At 44.7% G+C, this 18,536-nt stretch overlaps 1 protein-coding gene and 1 long non-coding RNA gene across 5 annotated transcripts in view; one reads left to right on the forward strand and one right to left on the reverse strand.

Annotated features, from left to right (window-relative positions):
• LOC143996966 (uncharacterized) overlaps positions 1-18,536 on the forward strand; it is a 134,811-nt gene that overhangs the window by 113,969 nt on the left and 2,306 nt on the right. The window lies entirely within an intron of this gene.
• Positions 17,542-18,536, reverse strand: part of LOC143996964 (Y+L amino acid transporter 2-like) — a 129,342-nt gene continuing 128,347 nt past the window's right edge. For all 4 annotated transcript variants that reach the window (XM_077492295.1, XM_077492293.1, XM_077492292.1 and 1 more), the window contains exon 10: positions 17,542-17,719. In XM_077492295.1, coding sequence (XP_077348421.1) covers positions 17,640-17,719 — 80 coding nt within the window. In that variant the 3' untranslated portion in view covers positions 17,542-17,639. The remainder of the gene's footprint in view (positions 17,720-18,536) is intronic.

Here is an 18,536-nt window from a genome sequence, read left to right on the forward strand (position 1 = left end):
ATTTAATTAAAATATACTTCCTCACTTTTTTTGTTTCCACTTATAGTATTACTTTACCAGTTGTAGTTAAAGAGGAAGTAAACCCTGATGGGTTTACTTCTTCTTTGTTTCCCTGCAAAGGTAAAGCATAATGGGCTACTATGCATTGCATAGTAGCCCATTATGTGTCACTTACCTGACACAGGAGCCAGCGATGTCACCGCTGTCCCCTGTAGTCCGGAGCGTCCATCTTCTTCCGGGTATCGCTGCTCCGGCCACTCACATTGCTGGAGCAGCGATGATGTCACTCCTGCGCATGTGAGGCCGCGTACACACGGGCGGACTGTTGGCTCAACTTTGTCCGCTGAACAGTGTTTCAGCGGACAGTCCGCTCGTGTGTGGGGCTTCAGCGGACAGTTTCAGCGGACAGTTTGACGAACAAAGTTTTTCGGAAATTCCGAAAAACTGTCCGCTGAAACTTGGTTTGAGCGAACAGTCCGCCCGTGTGTAGGCTACTTTCGAAATGAGCAAACTGTTCCCGCTCGTAAGGAAGTCTGCTCATTTCGAGCGCGTGTGCAGGTAGGCGGGGCCCGCGACGGAGACGTCGCGGGCTCCGCCGCCTGGAATGGACTTAAAGGGGAACCCCAACGCCGAAAAAAATCGGCGTGGGGGTCCCCCCAAAGTCCACAACAGACCCTTGTCCGAGCACGCTACCCGGCCGGCCAGGAAAGGGGGGCGAGCGAACGCGCCCCCCCTCCTGAGCCGTACCAGGCCGCGTCCCCCCAACATGGGGGGTGCCTTGGGGAAGGGGGGGCCACGCGCCCCCCCCACCCCAAAGCACCTTGTCCCCATGTTGATGAGGACAAGGGCCTCTTCCCGACAACCCTGGCCGTTGGTTGTCGGGGTCTGCGGGCGGGGGGCTTATCGGAATCGGCGGTGGCCCGGTCTTCTGTCGCCGCTGTCGCCGCCGCCTTCCGTTCTTGTTCTTCTTCTTGTTCTTCTTGTTCTTCTCCAGGAGATGTTGACACGTCGCTCTCTCCGGCCGGAATGCCAGAGCCGCGCTGTGCGGCCACTTATATAGTGACAATGGGGCGGTGTCACATGGTATATGTCACATGGGTTGGTCACATGGGTTGATGTCACATGGGGACTATGACATCGTAAGGGGGCGGGGTCACCATGTGACCAACCCATGTGACATATACCATGTGACACCGCCCCATTGTCACTATATAAGTGGCCGCTCAGCGCGGCTCTGGCATTCCGGCCGGAGAGAGCGACGTGTCAACATCTCCTGGAGAAGAACAAGAAGAACAAGAAGAAGAACAAGAACGGAAGGCGGCGGCGACAGCGGCGACAGAAGACCGGGCCACCGCCTCTAAAAGAGCTATAAGAAGGCGCGGTGGCCCGGCAGAAGAACGGAAGGCGGCGACAGAAGAACGGAAGGCGGCGACAGAAGACCGGGCCACCGCCTGCAAAAGAGCTATAAGAAGGCGCGTTGGCCCGGCAGAAGAACCGAAGAGGGGGACAAGACCCCCGAAGACGGAAGACCCCCGGAGCTGTGCAATAAAATATTTTATCTCGTGTGTTGTGTTTTTTTTGGGGTACTTTTATTTTACAGGTGAATGGGTAGGGGTACATTGTACCCCATACTCATTCACATAGGGTGGGGGGCCGTTATCCGGGGGCCCCCTTATTAAAGGGGGCTCCCGGATTCCGATAAGCCCCCCGCCCGCAGACCCCGACAACCAACGGCCAGGGTTGTCGGGAAGAGGCCCTTGTCCTCATCAACATGGGGACAAGGTGCTTTGGGGTGGGGGGGCACGCGGCCCCCCCTTCCCCAAGGCACCCCCCATGTTGAGGGCACACGGCCTGGTACGGCTCAGGAGGGGGGGCGCGCTCGCTCGCCCCCCTTTCCTGGCCGGCCGGGTAGCGTGCTCGGACAAGGGTCTGTTGTGGACTTTGGGGGGACCCCCACGCCGATTTTTTTCGGCGTTGGGGTTCCCCTTTAAGTCCATTCCAGGCGGCGGAGCCCGCGACGTCTCCGTCGCGGGCCCCGCCTACCTTGGCACCGCTCATTTCAAAAGTTGCGTGGACTTAGTACGACGAACAAAGTTTGCCGTATTTATCCGCTCAAAAAGTGCCGTGTGTGGGCGTGTTCGTTCATTCAAAAGTTTGAGCGGACTGTTTGACGAACTTAGTTTCGGCAGACAGTCCCTGCGTGTGTACGCCGCCTGAGCCGCCACTAACGGCATATCGCCGTTAGCAGCGGCATGCTGCTAACGGCGATAGTGCGCCTGCGCGCCTCTGTCTACGGCGCATGCGCCGTAGACAGCGGTGCCTCTCTTTTTGTAAATATCTCGTAAACCGTGTAGGTTTAGGAGATATTTCTTGGACCTACAGGTAAGCCTTAATCTAGGCTTACCTGTAGGTCAAAGTGGTTTGTAAGGGTTTACAACCACTTTAATGGTACACAGAATAATGTATAGTAAATGAATTTGAAGTATTCTACTAGTAAATATTAACGTTATACACAATAATGTGCATAATAAAGTTTAATTTAACATTTCAAGTTAAAAAATGGAAAATGACAGGGCTGTAATTACTATGAGGCATTTGTGGGTCATTGCCCAGGTGTCATAAATTCCTCCATACTGTAATTCCCATATGCGAAAGGTTTCTAATTTGGCATAAAATCAGGGTGGATGAAATGGGTAGCTTTGAAACAAACTTATAACAAACAAACATCAATAGCTTATTATAAGCAGATGGCTTACTTTTCCATCCTTTCAATTATCAGATCCTTTAAGAAAAAGGTTCCTCTCAATAACATGAAAAGGCAAATTTCCGAAGAGCATTTTTAAAGGTGAAAAGAACCCACTGTACTGAAGGGACCATACATTGACTTTTATTAGACTTTTATGTCATCCACACCACCCCAATTCACTGCCAGAGTACCTAGGATTCCTATGTAAGTTTCAGCTTGCTGAGCAAGTCTAAACTCATACAGGGCTATATTCCCTGCACTTAGGACTGGCAAATGGTGACTTCAACACCAAGCCCTGTATTATATAGTGGAGGTAATATGCTTATGGATGTTGATTTACTAAAGGCAAATTGTTTTTTTTTGCTTTGCAAGGGAAATTACACTATGCAACAACATTTTTTTTGCCAAAGCATAGTGAATGCGGTAAAGCTCTGCTGGCTTCCTTTGTTCACTCAGGTGCAAGCAAAAAATTCATTTTTTTTTATATTCTCTTTGCCATTAATGGATATTCTGTGCAAAGTGAAATTTCACTCCATTCACCAAGATCTGGAGAAAATTTCCTTGCAGAGTGCAATTAGTAAAGCAACCCCATGGCCTCTACTGTAGAGTAAAGACTCCGTATTAAAATGGCAACAGAGTACTAGAGTGAACTGGTTGGAGGGGAAAACACAGGGCTCCACTCCAGGCAAGTAAAGTGACCCTATCAGCATAGGCTCGTATACTTACCTTTTTGGTGACCCGGGTCTTAAATCACCACAGTTTCTTTGCTCCCTGACCACTGCAAGTACCCCACATTTCTGGGTGTGTGGCTCCCTGCTACATGCTGTGGTTTCTCCTGTTGGTTTGTATATACCTATAGAATGTATGAGTCTTCAGGAGGAACCACAGCTGCTGTGGCAATTCAAAATATGAGCCTGCAGAAAAGTGCCCTTTTTTTTTAAGAAGGTATGCTTCTGTATACAATTGACATTGTGGCGATAGGGTCACTTTAAATGTCATTATAGTCTCTAATGGGGGGGCAGTCATTCTTGTAGCCTGGGCAGTGTTCCTGAGCAGCCCAAGCCACCTTTCTACCCCAGCACATGGGGCAGTTGTACTCTTTAGGCAATGTGTTTGTAATGTGCAGCAGCTATAGTAATACATTGCCTACCTTATTAAATAATGGAACACATGGCAAGATAATGAAATATAGTAAACCATAATCACTTAAATTGTGTGAATGGAGAGACAATACCTAAAGGTATAAACATTGTATTGTTATATGCATTTACCCAGTTGGTCCATCAGTCCATTATTTATGTCCTAAATACCCGTGGTACTTACTGTGAAAACGCCTGCCATGTCCTCTATTTCTCAATAGCCTGTTTCGAATCCATTGTAATCTTGATGTAACATCCATGACCTTGTCAAATATCCTAGCTTTATTGCAGGGCATCCATTAAAAATTATCCGCCTTCGGAGACATCTCTTGAAAACTCCATTATTCCCAGTTTGCGTTCAAGTACTAGTCATGCAACATAATGTCATTTGCTGCCACCTGTGACAACCAATCGCCACGAAGCAGGTCCTGAGAGAGACAGATATTTTATGCATGAAGGTGGATTGTCATTTGTTCCAATGTGGGCTGGAGATAATGTCTCTTTAAAAGTAGGATTATCTTGTGTTATTGTCCCACAGACAATGGAAACTTATGCATAAAGTTCTGGTGATAATTTGACAGCGTGGTTTGTGAAAAAGAATAATTCTCTTGAACTACGTATGTTGTTGCTACATTGGAAAACATTATTTATTCATGCTAATTAATATTAAAGGAATCTGTCTCTCCATCCTCCTGTACACAGAAAGAACAGGTGTGTGATATGAGTCAGCAAGGACAGCAATGTAGTTCCATGCAGAACGACTATATATATATATATATATATATATATATATATATATACACACACATATACACACACACACTGTAGCTCACAAAAGTAAGTACACCCCTCACATTTTTGTAAAGATTGTATTATACCTTTTCATGTGACAACAAAGAGAAAGTTAAACTTTGCTACAATGTAAAGTAGTAAGTATACAGCTTGTATAGCAGTGTACATTTGCTGTCCCCTCAAAATAGCTCAACACACAGCCATTAATGTCTAAACCGTTGGCAACAAAAGTAAGTACACCCCTAAGTGAAAATTTACAAATTGAGCCCAAAGTGTCAATATTTTGTGTGGCCACCATTATTTTTCAGCACTGCCTTAACCCTCTTGCACATGGAGTTCACCAGAGCTTCACAGGTTACCACTGGAGTCCTCTTCCACTCCTCCATGACAACATCAGGGAGCTGGTGGAAGTTAGAGACCTTGTGCTCCTCCACCTTCCGTTTGAAGATGTCCCACATATGCTCAATGGGGTTTAGGTCTGGGGACATGCTTTACCCTCAGCTCAGTCTTGGAGGTGGGTTTGGGGTTGTTATCATGTTGGAATACTGCCCTGCGGCCCAGTCACCGAAGGGAGGGGATCATGCTCTGCTTCAGTATGTCACAGTCAGGGCTGGTGCAAGAATTTTTGATACCCTAGGCGAAACCTAATTTTGCCGCCCCCCACCCCCCTTTGCCCTGCCCATGTATACGGGGGGGGGGGGTGGAGTTTTTTTGTGTTCCCTCTCCACTTATTTCTTCAGCCACTTGTGCCTTTGGAACCAGCCTGAAAGACAAATAGTGGTAATACAGCACCCCTTTACAATACAGTACCTGCTTTACATCACAGACCTCTTTGCATCCAAGTCCCCCAATTTACATCACGGCCCTCTTTACATCAATGCCCTCTTCCCCCCTTCACATCCCAGCCCCCTCCTTACACCAGAGACCTTCCCCCTTTACATCAGTGTCCTCAGCCCCCATTCCTTGCACCTGTCTCCTACACAGCCTCGCTCCCTGTATACCATGCTCCTCCACAGCCCCACTCCCTGTATACCACTCTCCTCCACAGCCCACTCCCTGTATACCACTCTTCTCCACAGCCCCCCTCCCTGTATACCAGTCTCCTCCACAACACCCCTCCCTGTATACCAGTCTCCTCCACAACACCCCTCCCTGTATACCAGTCTCCTCCACAGTCCCACTCTCTGTATATTCTCCTCCACAGCCCACTCCCTGTATGCCACTCTTCTTCACAGCCCCCCTCCCTGTATACCAGTCTCCTCCACAGCCCCACTCCCTGTATACCACTCTTCTCCACAACCCCCCTCCCTGTATACCAGTCTCCTCCACAACACCCCTCCCTGTATACCAGTCTCCTCCACAGCCCCACTCTCTGTATACCACTCTCCTCCACAGCCCACTCCCTGTATGCCACTCTTCTTCACAGCCCCCCTCCCTGTATACCAGTCTCCTCCACAGCCCCACTCCCTGTATACCACTCTTCTCCACAACCCCCCTCCCTGTATACCAGTCTCCTCCACAGCACCCGTCCCTGTATACCAGTCTCCTCCACAGCCCCACTCTCTGTATACCACTCTCCTCCACAGCCCACTCCCTGTATACCAGTCTCCTCCACAGCACCCCTCCCTGTATAACAGTTTCCTCCACAGCCCCCCTCCCTGTATACCACTCTCCTCCAAAGCTCCCCCCCTGTATACCAGTCTCCTCCACAGCCCCCCACCCTGTATACCAGTCTCCTCCACAGCCCCCTTCCCTTTATACCACTCTCCTCCACAGCTGCCCCCCTCCCTGTATACAAAGTCTCCTCCACAGCCCCCCGCCCTGTATACCAGTCTCCTCCAAAGCCCACTCCCTGTATACCAGTCTCCTCCACAGCACCCCTCCCTGTATACCAGTCTCCCCCACAGCTGCCCCCTTCCTGTATACCAGTCTCCTCCATAGCTGCCCCCTCCCTGTATACCAGTCTCCTCTACAGCTGTCACCCTCCCTGTATACCAGTCTCCTCCACAGCTGTCCCCTCCCTGTATACCAGTCTCCTCCTCAGGACCCTCCCTGTATAACAGTTTCCTCCACAGCCCCCCTCCCTGTATATCACTCTCCTCCACAGCCCCCCTCCCTGTATACCAGTCTCCTCCACAGACATCCTCCCTGTATACCACTCTCCACCACAGCCACCCTCCCTGTATACCAATCTCCTCCATAGCCCCCTCCCTGTATACCAGTCTCCTTCATAGCTGCCCCCTCTCTGTATACCAGTCTCTTCCACAGCTGCCCCCCTCCCTGTATACCACTTTCCTCCAAAGCTCTCCCCCCTCCCTGTATACCAGTCTCCTCCACAGCCCCCCACCCTGTATACCAGTCTCCTCCACAGCCCCCTTCCCTTTATACCACTCTCCTCCACAGCTGCCCCCCTCCCTGTATACAAAGTCTCCTCCACAGCCCCCCGCCCTGTATACCAGTCTCCTCCACAGCCCCCCTCCCTGTATACCACTCTTCTCCACAGCTACCCCCCTCCCTGTATACCATTCTTCTCCACAGCCCCCCTCCCTGTATACCACTCTCCTCCACAGCTGCCCCCCTTACCTCACACAGCAGGTAGAAGACAGAGGAGGCGGCATGTCCAAGCAGAGGGCAGGAGATGTTCAACTTTCCATTGAACAGACGATTTGTTGCTAGGACCGCCTCTAACAACAAATCACAGGCATCTTAACTTAAAAATTGACAGTTTATGCCTTTTACTTGGACATTCTGTCTTCTACCTGCTGAATGAAAGCAGCGGTGGGGGAAGGAGGAATCACACAGGAGAGGAGAGGAACCCAGTTCACTGTCTCCTGCACATGTACTCCTCCCCCCCTCACTCCCTCTAGCAGCGATACTCTGCAGCCACCACTGGACCTAGCAGTGCAGGGAGCTCAGTTTGCACTGCAGTGTCACCGCCTCATATACCTGAGCAGAAGAAGGCGGGCGCAGTCATCTTGGAAGCAGCAGCACAAATGAAACACCTCACTGCTCACTCCTTACCGCCACATGTAGCCAGCATGGCACCCTCTACTGATGTGTGCTCTAGGCCAACGCCTACCTTGCCTATTTGTAGCACTGGCCCTGGTCACAGTACATGTTGGCATTCATGGTTCCCTCAGTGAACTGTAGCTCCCCAGTGTCGGCAGTGCTTATGCAGCCCCAGACCATGACACTCCTACCACTATGCGTGACTGTAGGCAAGACACACTTGTCTTTGTACTTCTCGCCTGGTTGCAACCACACACGCTTGACACCATCAGAACCCAATAAGTTTATCTTGGTTTCATCAGACCACAGGATATGGTTCCAGTAATCCATGTCCTTAGTCTGCTTGTCTTCAGCAAACTGTTTGCGAGCTTTCTTGTGTATCATCTTTAGGAGAGGCTTCCTTCTGGGATGACAGCCATGCAGACCAATTTGATGCAGTGTGCGGCCTATAGTCTGAGCACTGACAGGCTGACCCCCCCACCCCTTTAACCTCTGCAGCAATGCTAGCAACACTGATATGTCTATTTCCCAAAGACAACCTCTGGATATGACTCTGAGCATGTGCACTCATTAAAGTAAATGCCCCAAGTCCTAATGCCTCAACATGTCATTGACCCCAAACAATCTAAGAAGTAGGTACCACTTTGGCTGGTACCAATCCTTGATTAAATACTTAGGGTTTCAGATCCCAACGGATCTGAATAAGCTGTATGAATGTAATTACCTACCATTGTTGATGTCCACTTAATGTAGACTTCAAAATTGGTCATCCCTGAAACACTCTAGGTTGGGCAGGATGTCCATCTTCAAGATGGACATACTGCCACTTTTCAGTGAGATCACTCAAGTACCAATGGCCCCGAATCACAGTTTGAGTGCGTCATGACATACTAGTGAAATGAAAAACGGAGGGGCAGGCCTGCTACATCTAGAATTATGCATGAGAAAGCCAAATTCTGTGTAAGCATTGAATGACATGCTGTTCCATTGCTTATAACACCTATACCCTGGCTCCGGCCAGCATCAAATCCACGGGGGGGCATAACTTCCTTCCCTAGTGGTTGCCCTTCTTCTTCTATGGGACTCCACAGTTAATTAATATGGCATATCCTTACATATCGGCCTGCTCACGCAGATTCTTGGTAATACAGATTTTCTCTAAGGATGAATTGTAAACGTTTTTTACACTAACAGATTCACTGCCCACCCCTTCGTGATAAAACATTTGAGGGAGCTGATAACCCCGGATACCCCCTGCCAGGGACGTTGGCTCTATTATCTACAACCTAGATACTTTTTTACACTAACCACAAAATGATGGTAATTTTGTAGGGAGCTTAAACCCTTTGAGGCTCTGTACTTACAGGTTCGGAATGCTCACATGCTATTTCTCAGCTCTATAATATTCTTCTTTCAGTGACCTTCCAGGTCACCCATTTTACATCCGGAATTGGGAGAGAGAGTTGAGACATCCATTTCCAGAGGAGGATTGGGACAAGACGTTCCTCCTCACATTCAAAATGAGTATAGCCTCCCAAGCTCAAGAATACAATTTCAAACTTTTAACTAGGTGGTACAGAAGTCAATTCCTATTACATAAAATAATTCCCCCAAATTCTGACTGGTGCTGGCGATGAGATGAACCAGGAGGCACTGTCCTGTGTCTGACCTGCTCCATTATTCTGCCCTTTTGGAAATCCATCTTCCAACTCTGCCATCTCATTACAGGTAGAACTTGGCCTGAAACTCCTGAAGTCACCCTTCTCTCTCTGTTTCCTGGGCCCATTTCTAAGATTAAGAAGGGAATTTTTAGATTCTTGATGTTAGCGACCTGGGTGGAAATCACTAGGCATTTAGAAATTGACCACATCACCCACTGTTAGGAAATGGGTGGCGGAGGACAACCACATTATGAGGATGGAGGAGTTTGTCACCAGCCTTAATGAACGTTATCCAAAATTCTTGAAATTGTGATACACCTGGGTCAATTTCTCTGACTCCCCTAAACTGCAAACCTTCTTGTGATTGAAATATGGGAAATATAGTTATAAATTCCCAATAGAATAGATCGCCCTACCAGCCGGATGCCCAACCCTTCTCTCTTTGTTTCTCTTTCTTGTTTTTCTTCCCTCCCTCCTCCTTTAGTCTCTACTTTCCTTCAGCAAGGCTCTCTAAGGCCGCGTACACACGCGGGGACTGTTCGCTCAACTTTGTCCGTCAAACAGTTTCAGCGGACAGTCCGCTCAAAATTAGCATGGACGGACTTGCCCACACACGACGAACGAACAGTCCGCTGAAACCGTGCGCGATGACGTGAACGGCACGTACGACGGGACGAAAAATACGACGTCCTATACACTGCAATACAACTTTCGGCGTGTAAATCCTTTCTGAGCATGCGCGGAACTTAGTTTGATGAACAAGCCTACACACGAGGGGACTGTTCGCTGAAACAAAGTTTCAGCGGACAGTTTTTCGGAAATTCCGAAAAACTTTGTTCAGCAGACTGTTCGCTGAAACTGTCCGCTGAAAGCCCACACACGAGCGGACTGTCCGCCGAAACACTGTTCAGCGGACAAAGTTGAGTGAACAGTCCCCGCGTGTGTACGCGGCCTAACTCTACCCTTTATTTGTTCCCATGATGAAAGATAGATCATCCGTGTAGAAAGGTACTCAGAGCTTGACCTTACAGTATTTTCAATAGTATTTCTGTGAAAGGTGCTACACTGATATTCTATGGTGCTTGATGAACCAGTGACCATACTGACCATACACTGTGGATTTCAGCCACAGTGTAGTGGCTGAAATCCTGTAACACAAGATATTTAGTACACTTTCAACTTTTGATTCGCTGTCATTTTTGTTGTATAAATCACCCTGTGGAATATATTGCACTGTGTAGGGAATGCAAAAAAAATTTTTTTTTCATAAAGGAATAGAGATTTGGTCACTATAGCACTGTGATGCATGCCTGGTCCCGATTGTGCTACCCAAATTAGCACAGCTATAAAAGCTGTTTTGTGAATGGATATGTATGTACTGAATACGAACATGCATGTAATGGCACTAATTGATCATATTTTTCTTGATAGGTTCATAGGTCTTCCCCAAATACAAATCCTAATATGAATAATCTCTGTTACATTTACAATAAAGATAATACAATAATCCTACCTTTTATAATATTGTACAAAGACACTAAAGGTAATAGACATTACTACATAATAAATGTGATTGTACTATTAATTCAAAAAAACAATAATATTCTATCCTGTCCCATCTGTTTAAAATCTGTTTCATAAACACTATGAATTTCCTTTCCAAAACAAGCCCACGAAACAGCTGAGAATCTTGTCACACCAACTAATTGAAAACATTTTGTCCAGCTCAATGCCTCAATGAAAAAAATTTGTTGACTCTGCATGCATTTACAATCAGAAAGGTAAAAAAAAAGAGAAAGAAAAGGATAATTTTCAAGTGGTGTATTTATAAAAAAAAATAAAAAATTGCAGAACTATTCCTGCGAAACTACATATACTTTTGTTTTGCGCGAATATTGGAAAAATCAAATGTTACTGGGCTTTTTTCTCTCCGTGTCGAATGTTCTGCATTCATACTAATAGCATTAATCAGGAAAATACTGAATTATAGCCACTAAGTGGAGCTGTTGATAAGAAATAAGAAAACATATGTATTTGCTAATACTGTAAGCTCCAGCCATAATGCTGTATTTTTCTGATTCACGTTATTACAAATGAAGAACATTCATCCTGGAGAGAAAAATAGCCGTGTAAGATTTGATTCTGCTGATATTCGCACAGAACAAATGTGCATGCAGTTATATAGGACAAATAGCCTAGTAACATTTGATTTTGCTGACTTTCGCACAGAATGGATGTACATGCAGTTTCAAAGGATGAATAGCTCTTCAAACTTTTTTTTATAAATACACCCTAAGTGCCTGTTTTAAATCACTGCATTTTGAATGTTTCCATGTCAAGCTGTGCCTCATTAAAACCATATATGCCAAACATTAAAAATTCTAAATACGCACCTATGAATCTTGTGCAAGTTTATATACAGCGTGTGCATATATGTATATATATATATATATATATATATATATATATATATATATATATATATATACATACACACAGTATCTCACAAAAGTGAGTACACCCCTCACATTTTTGTAAATATTTTATTATATCTTTTCATGTGACAACACTGAAGAAATGACACGTTGCTACAATGTAAAGTAGTGAGTGTACAGCTTGTATAACAATGTAAATTTGCTGTTCCCTCAAAATAACTTAACACACAGCCATCAATGTCCAAACTGCTAGCAAAAAAAAAGTAAGTACACCCCTAAGTGAAAATGTCCAAATTGGGCCCAAAGTGTCAATAGTTTGTGTGGCCACCATTATTTTCCAGCACTGCCTTAACCCTCTTGGGCATGGAGTTCACCAGAGCTTCACAGGTTGCCACAGGAGTCCTCTTCTACTCCTCCACGATGACATCACAGAGCTGGTGGATGTTAGAGACCTTCGTTTGAGGATGCCCCACAGATGCTCAATAGGGTTTAGGTCGTGAGACCTGTTTGACCAGCCCATCACCTTTACCCTCAGCTTTTTTAGCAAGGCAGTGGTCGCCTTGGAGGTGAGTTTGGGGTGGTTATCATGTTGGAATACTGCCCTGCAGCCCAGTCTCCGAAGGGAGGGGGTCATTATCTACTTCAGTATGTGACAGTACATGTTGGCATTCATGGTTCCCTCAATGAACTGTAGCTCCTCAGGGCTTGCAGCACTCATGCAGCCCCAGACCATGACACTACCACCACCATGCTTAACTGTAGGCAAGACACACTTGTCCTTGTACTCCTCACCTGGTTGCTGTGACATACGCTTGACAAAATGTAACAAAATAAGTTTATCTTGGTTCTCATCAGACCACAGAACATGGTTCCAGTAATCCATGTCCTTAGTCTGCTTGCCTTCATCTTTAGAAGAGGCATCCTTCTGGGACGATAGCCATGCAGACCAATTTGATTCAGTGTGTGGTGTATGGTCTGAGCACAGACAGGCTGACCCCCCACACCTTCAACCTCTGCAGCAATGCCAGCAGCAATCATACGTCTATTTCTCAAAGACAACCTATGGATATGACGCTTAGCACGTGCACTCAACTTCTTTGGTCGACCAGGGTCTTGGTAAGCTTCTTATAGCCTGTTATAGAGCAACAATCCTTTTTTTTCAGATCCTCAGAGAGTTCTGTACCATGGGATGCCATATTGAACTTCCAGTGACCAGTATGAGAGCGCAAGAGCAATAACACCAAATTTAACACACCTCCTCCCCATTCACACCTGAGACCTTGTAAAACGAACAAGTCACATGACACTGGGGAGAGAAAATGGCTAATTGGGACCAATTTGGATATTTTCACTTAGGGGTGTACTGACTTTTGTTACCAGCTGTTTAGACATTAATGGCTGTGTGTTGAGTTAGTTTGAGGGGACAGCAAATTTACATTGTAGCAAAGTGTATGCAATGCTAAAAATCTATATATTTGGAATGCTAACAGAGTCTGTAGAGGTTGTTTCTTCTCTAGTATCAAAGCAGTTTTTAGTTTGGCATTGGCAAAGCAGTGACCAATGCCCGCTGGATATTTTAGTGACTCTAATAAAATATGGCTTCAACATAATTACTTCAATTACAGTTTTGCTTAAACAATATAAAAATGAAGTAAACTATTTAAAATAGGTTGTTAAGCAAAACCATTTATTTAGTTTTGGATAGATCAGTCAAACCAGTTTTTAATCCTTCTTGTTCAGCCCTGGCATCCCTTTACCTGGGCCTTTACACCCAGGAGCAGGAAGGACTGTCCAATCACATGACTATTACAGTGATCACATGATCGGGAGCTGCCAGCTACTGATCATTACTAGAGACCAGGTCACTGTATTGGGAGTCCCCAGTCAACGCACACTTGCCACAGAAACCTCAGTCATCCATGGACACATATGTATGGCATATGGTTGTTAAAGCCCATTTTCTTGCTGCCACATGTATGTAATATATAGACAAAGGGTTAAGGAAGTAGGAGTATAAATGAAAATGTTAGTTAACCAAAAAGACAAATGGGTGTCCCCATCCCATATACATTTGAAAAAAAAAATTGTTGTATTAAAGAGATGTTAAAGTGTTACTAAACCCACAACAGTAAAATCAGTCTGTATATGTAGTAAAGCATGCTTGTTATACTCACTGTGGAACCTAAGGGGTTAATCCTCTGCATTGTGTAAAAAGGCTGTTTGATCCTGTCTCCTCTGATCATCTCCTTCTTCCACTTTCTCTAAAAAATAACCTGATATTTACAGAGCCAGGGGACTGGCTGCACATGCTCAGTTTGGTGTGTATTACTAGAATTTTTTTTTCTTGGGAGAGTGCATGTGATCAGCACAGGGCCAATCAGTACTGACCTGTCAGAGGGTCAGGGGTCTTGCATTCTCATTGGACAATCGTGGGAGAATGAAAACTCCTCCTACAAGCTTTTACCAGACACTGTTAGAAGACACAAGACTTCTCTAAATGCTGATGAGAAAAGATATTTAGATGTTTACATTTACTAAAATAATTGCATTTCCATGTTCTGTCTACTGTGGGAGAGCAGATATGGTGAATACAGGGTAAAGGGTTTAGTAACACTTTAGGGGATGACCCATCCAACCTTATAATATTTTAAACTCATTCTCAGAAGAAAAAAAAAAAGGAACTGTTATCCATCAATGAAATTGCAACATTAAAACAAACTGTGTAATTATATTTGTAGAATTGAAGGAGCAGCTGGATTTTTACAAGATCTCCTGTATTTCCTAATGGTGACCATCCTTGTAGCTGCAATCAAAAACACACTAATCCAACAATATCAACCAGGTTTCAGTCGTTACAGTTTTAAAAGTTTCCTTTCTAACTAATGGAGAGGGGATTGGGGGCACAGGATTTCCAACAAAACATCAAAATATCCCTTGCCTTCATGTAGCAGAAAACTGGTGGTGGCTCTTTAAGAGTAAAAGTTCCACTTACATAAAGTTAAAGGATAAAAAATAAATTAAAGACAAAACAGCATGGATAAATTAACAGGAAATTTTATTTGTACAATCATTTTAGGTTCAAATGTACAGAAATTTGTGGATATCCTCATTAGGCATATTATCTCAATCCTGCTCAAATCCTGCTTTGTCAATAATAACTGTGCATATGGTAACACTGCCAGAGGGGAACTCAATCTTAAAGCAGAACTTCAACCAAAAGTAAAATAATAAAAATTACTACAATCCCATTAAAAATACCAAAACCAGCTTTTCTTGTAATATCTTTAATCCAGAATTCCCCTCCGCAGTACATTTTTCTGCCACAAGATGTCCTTAGTCTGATGCCCAGAATCATTCAAACACAAGTCATCCTGGACTTGCCCCAGCCTATGACTAGATGGAGAAAGGAAGAAGGACAGTGAAAAGCTAATCTCTCTCACTGTGCTTTCTGCTCCTTGTATTGCTCCTCTCACACTCTAGGCTGATACCATGTCAAATTCAGGTACTTCTACAGCTTGTGTTTTAAAAAATAATAGTAATATATTATTGGTTACGGAACTGCATTTATATGTATATTTTATATCTGTACAGTGTTCTGTGTTACATATAGTCATTAGCAGTGGCGTAACTACCAGGGTCGCAAAGGTCACACTTGCGACTGAGCCCTAGCGTCCTGCCAATGTCGGGAGGGGGGGGGGGCTTGTGGGGTTGCTAACTGCAGGCTGCAGGTCTCTCAGCTGAGAGCGTCTCTCTCATACAGCCAAGAGCTTGCACAGTTCCCCTCTCTCGCACGGATGGGAGAGGAAAGAGCCTATCTGCTCCTTCTCCTCCCGCCCCTCTCCTCCTGTGTGCAAAGCAGGAAGTGTGAAGCTAAGCAGCTGAATTTGATCATTCAAACTTTTACGGTGCACACACAGGAGGAGAGGGGCAGGAGGAAAATGAGCAGATTGGCTCTTTCCTCTCCCATCTATGTGAGGGAGGAGGAAGGGGGAACTGTCAGTGCAGGTGCTGGGATATATGAGAGGAATTTTCTCAGCCAGAGACCTGCTGAGGAGGATCTGATAGGTGGCACTGATGAATGAATGAATGAAATACTTATATAGCGCACAATGCGAACTGAATCGCCTCTAGGCGCTGAATGGGCAGCAATGATAGGCTGCACTGATAGCTGATGTTGATGAGCACTGATAGATGGCACTGATAGGTGGCATTGATGAGCACTGATAGGCGGCACTGATGGGCACTGATGGGGCTGCATTGATGATCAGTGCCCTGATTATTAGTGTAAACAATGTATTCACAGTCTTGCTGGTTAATGGCTCTCCTTTCCTCATACAGACACAGCATGGGAGGAAAGGACTGCCGATAACCAGTAAGTCTGTATACAAGTGATCAGCTCATCACATAGAAAAGGGCTGCTGTGATTGGCCCTTTACCATGATCTGCGATCACAGAGTGCGCTGGATGTGTGCACCAGGGGGCATGCGGGAAGCAAGGTTCTGGGAGGATTTCCATGGATGCCCTCCCAGAACTGGAAGCCTGTGGCTCGGATGCATGGTGTGTGTGTGGGGGTGGTGGGTCAGTATGGCCCTTTATGTTTTTTTGTTTTTTTTGCACCAGGGCCCTGAAGGTTCTAGTTAGTGAAAATTATTTGAATCATGAGCTATGGCATGTTATTGCCATCATCCCGGAAATCATACATATAATTGGATAACACCTCAAATTTATTGGGATTTTTAAGGCAATATAGAAAAAAATAATATTAAAATATATATGAAAAAATATATAAAATTTTATTACAACTATCAAAAGATATTACAAAACCACAATGATCCATAAAATAACAGTGTTGTGCTAACATATGTGTATGGCATAGAATGTTACTACATGCGTAGACTCTATCCAGCAAAACAGGCAGCTCTTTTCCTACGCGTTTCCAAAAATATGCATTAACAATTTCTTCTTCAGGGAAGCCACTGTCTGCAAGCACACAACAAGCAATAAATATTACAGAAATTACATATATACAAATGACATGATACATTGAAACCCAATACCTGAATACTCACATGCTATTTCTGTACCAAAAGTAGGCACTATCTCCTCTTTAGGCGACCGTTCCAGAAACGGAAAGACAGGCCAAGAGAGGAGGGGATTGAGCCACAAACGTGGAGATGGTAAGGATAATATGGATCTGTTTGCAAGGTCACCGCATTCAAAGCCCTGGAGTCCAAATGAACTCAACAAAGGATGGGAATAAAAGATTCCTTTGCACAAATGTCCAATGGCCCATCAAATAGGAAGATGGCAAACAGATCCATATTATCCTTACCATCTCCAGGTTTGTGGCTCAATCCCCTCCTCTCTTGGCCTGTCTTTCCGTTTCTGGAACGGTTGCCTAAAGAGGAGATAGTGCCTACTTTTGGTACAGAAATAGCATGTGAGTATTCAAGTATTGGGTTTCAATGTATCATGTCATTTGTATATATGTAATTTCTGTAATATTTATTGCTTGTTGTGTGCTTGCAGACAGTGGCTTCCCTGAAGAAGAAATTGTTAATGCATATTTTTCGAAACGCGTAGGAAAAAGAGCTGCCTGTTTTGCTGGATAGAGTCTACGCATGTAGTAACATTCTATGCCATACACATATGTTAGCACAACACTGTTATTGTATGGATCATTTTGGTTTTGTAATATCTTTTGATAGTTGTAATAAAAATTTATATATTTTTTCATATATATTTTAGTATTATTTTTTTCTATATTGCCTTAAAAATCCCAATAAATTTGAGGTGTTATCCAATTATATGAAGGTTCTAGTTATGCCTCTGGTCATTAAGCACCTTCGGCATTTGCTTATTTATACTTCTCTAGTTCTTCTGTTGACTGGGCAGCACAGCACATACATATCTTCTGTGTGTACAAAGAAATGAAACCTACAAAAAGGAAAACATATCTTTACTGCTTTGGGCAAAAATAACATTGGTGATTATAAATACATCTCCTTCTACAAATACTTTGTAATTTCTCATATGATGTGAAGAACAGTTACATTTATTGAGGTCAGGGTTGTTTTTATACAGCAAAGCTACAGATAATCTGCAGCGAGAGATGGTCTCTTGATTATGCTAGCTATCTTCAGAGCCGACAATGGAATGCCTGAATACAGAGAGGCACAAGTATAAACTAAAGTTCCAGGTCAGTGTTAGGGACGGAGTAAACAAGGCAAATGTCCAGGGACCAAGGTCCTAAAGGACTCCCACGTAACTGTGGTTCTTATATCAGTTTCAGTTTTATCTCTAATATATTTACTTGCTAAATAGATAGCATATTTTGCCAGTTTTGTATACGGCAAAAGTTGGGTCCTCTCAGACCTCACTCACTCCTTACTTAATCTAGCTATCAATCAAAATCGTGGGGTGACTCTTTTTAAATAGTAGAAATTGCTGGTGTTGGGGGCAAAAGACACTCTGGGGTTGATTTACTAAAGGCAAATAGACTGTGCACTTTTGAAAGTGCCGTTTCACTCTGCAAGGGCAGTTGCTCCAGAGCTTAGTAAATAATGGAGAGCACTGCTGACTTTCATCATCCAATCATGTGCAAGGAAAATTACGAAAACAGCATTTTTGCTTACACGTGATTGGATGATGGAAGTCAGCAGAGCTCTCCATTATTTACTGGAGCAACTGCCCTTGCAGAGCGCAACCGCACTTTCAAAAGTGCACAGTCTATTTGCCTTTAGTAAAATAACCC

Source organism: Lithobates pipiens, unplaced genomic scaffold (assembly GCF_037356315.1).
Source record: "Lithobates pipiens isolate NorthernLeopardFrog02 unplaced genomic scaffold, aLitPip1_a1.2 Scaffold_19, whole genome shotgun sequence".
Lineage (NCBI taxonomy): Eukaryota > Metazoa > Chordata > Amphibia > Anura > Ranidae > Lithobates > Lithobates pipiens.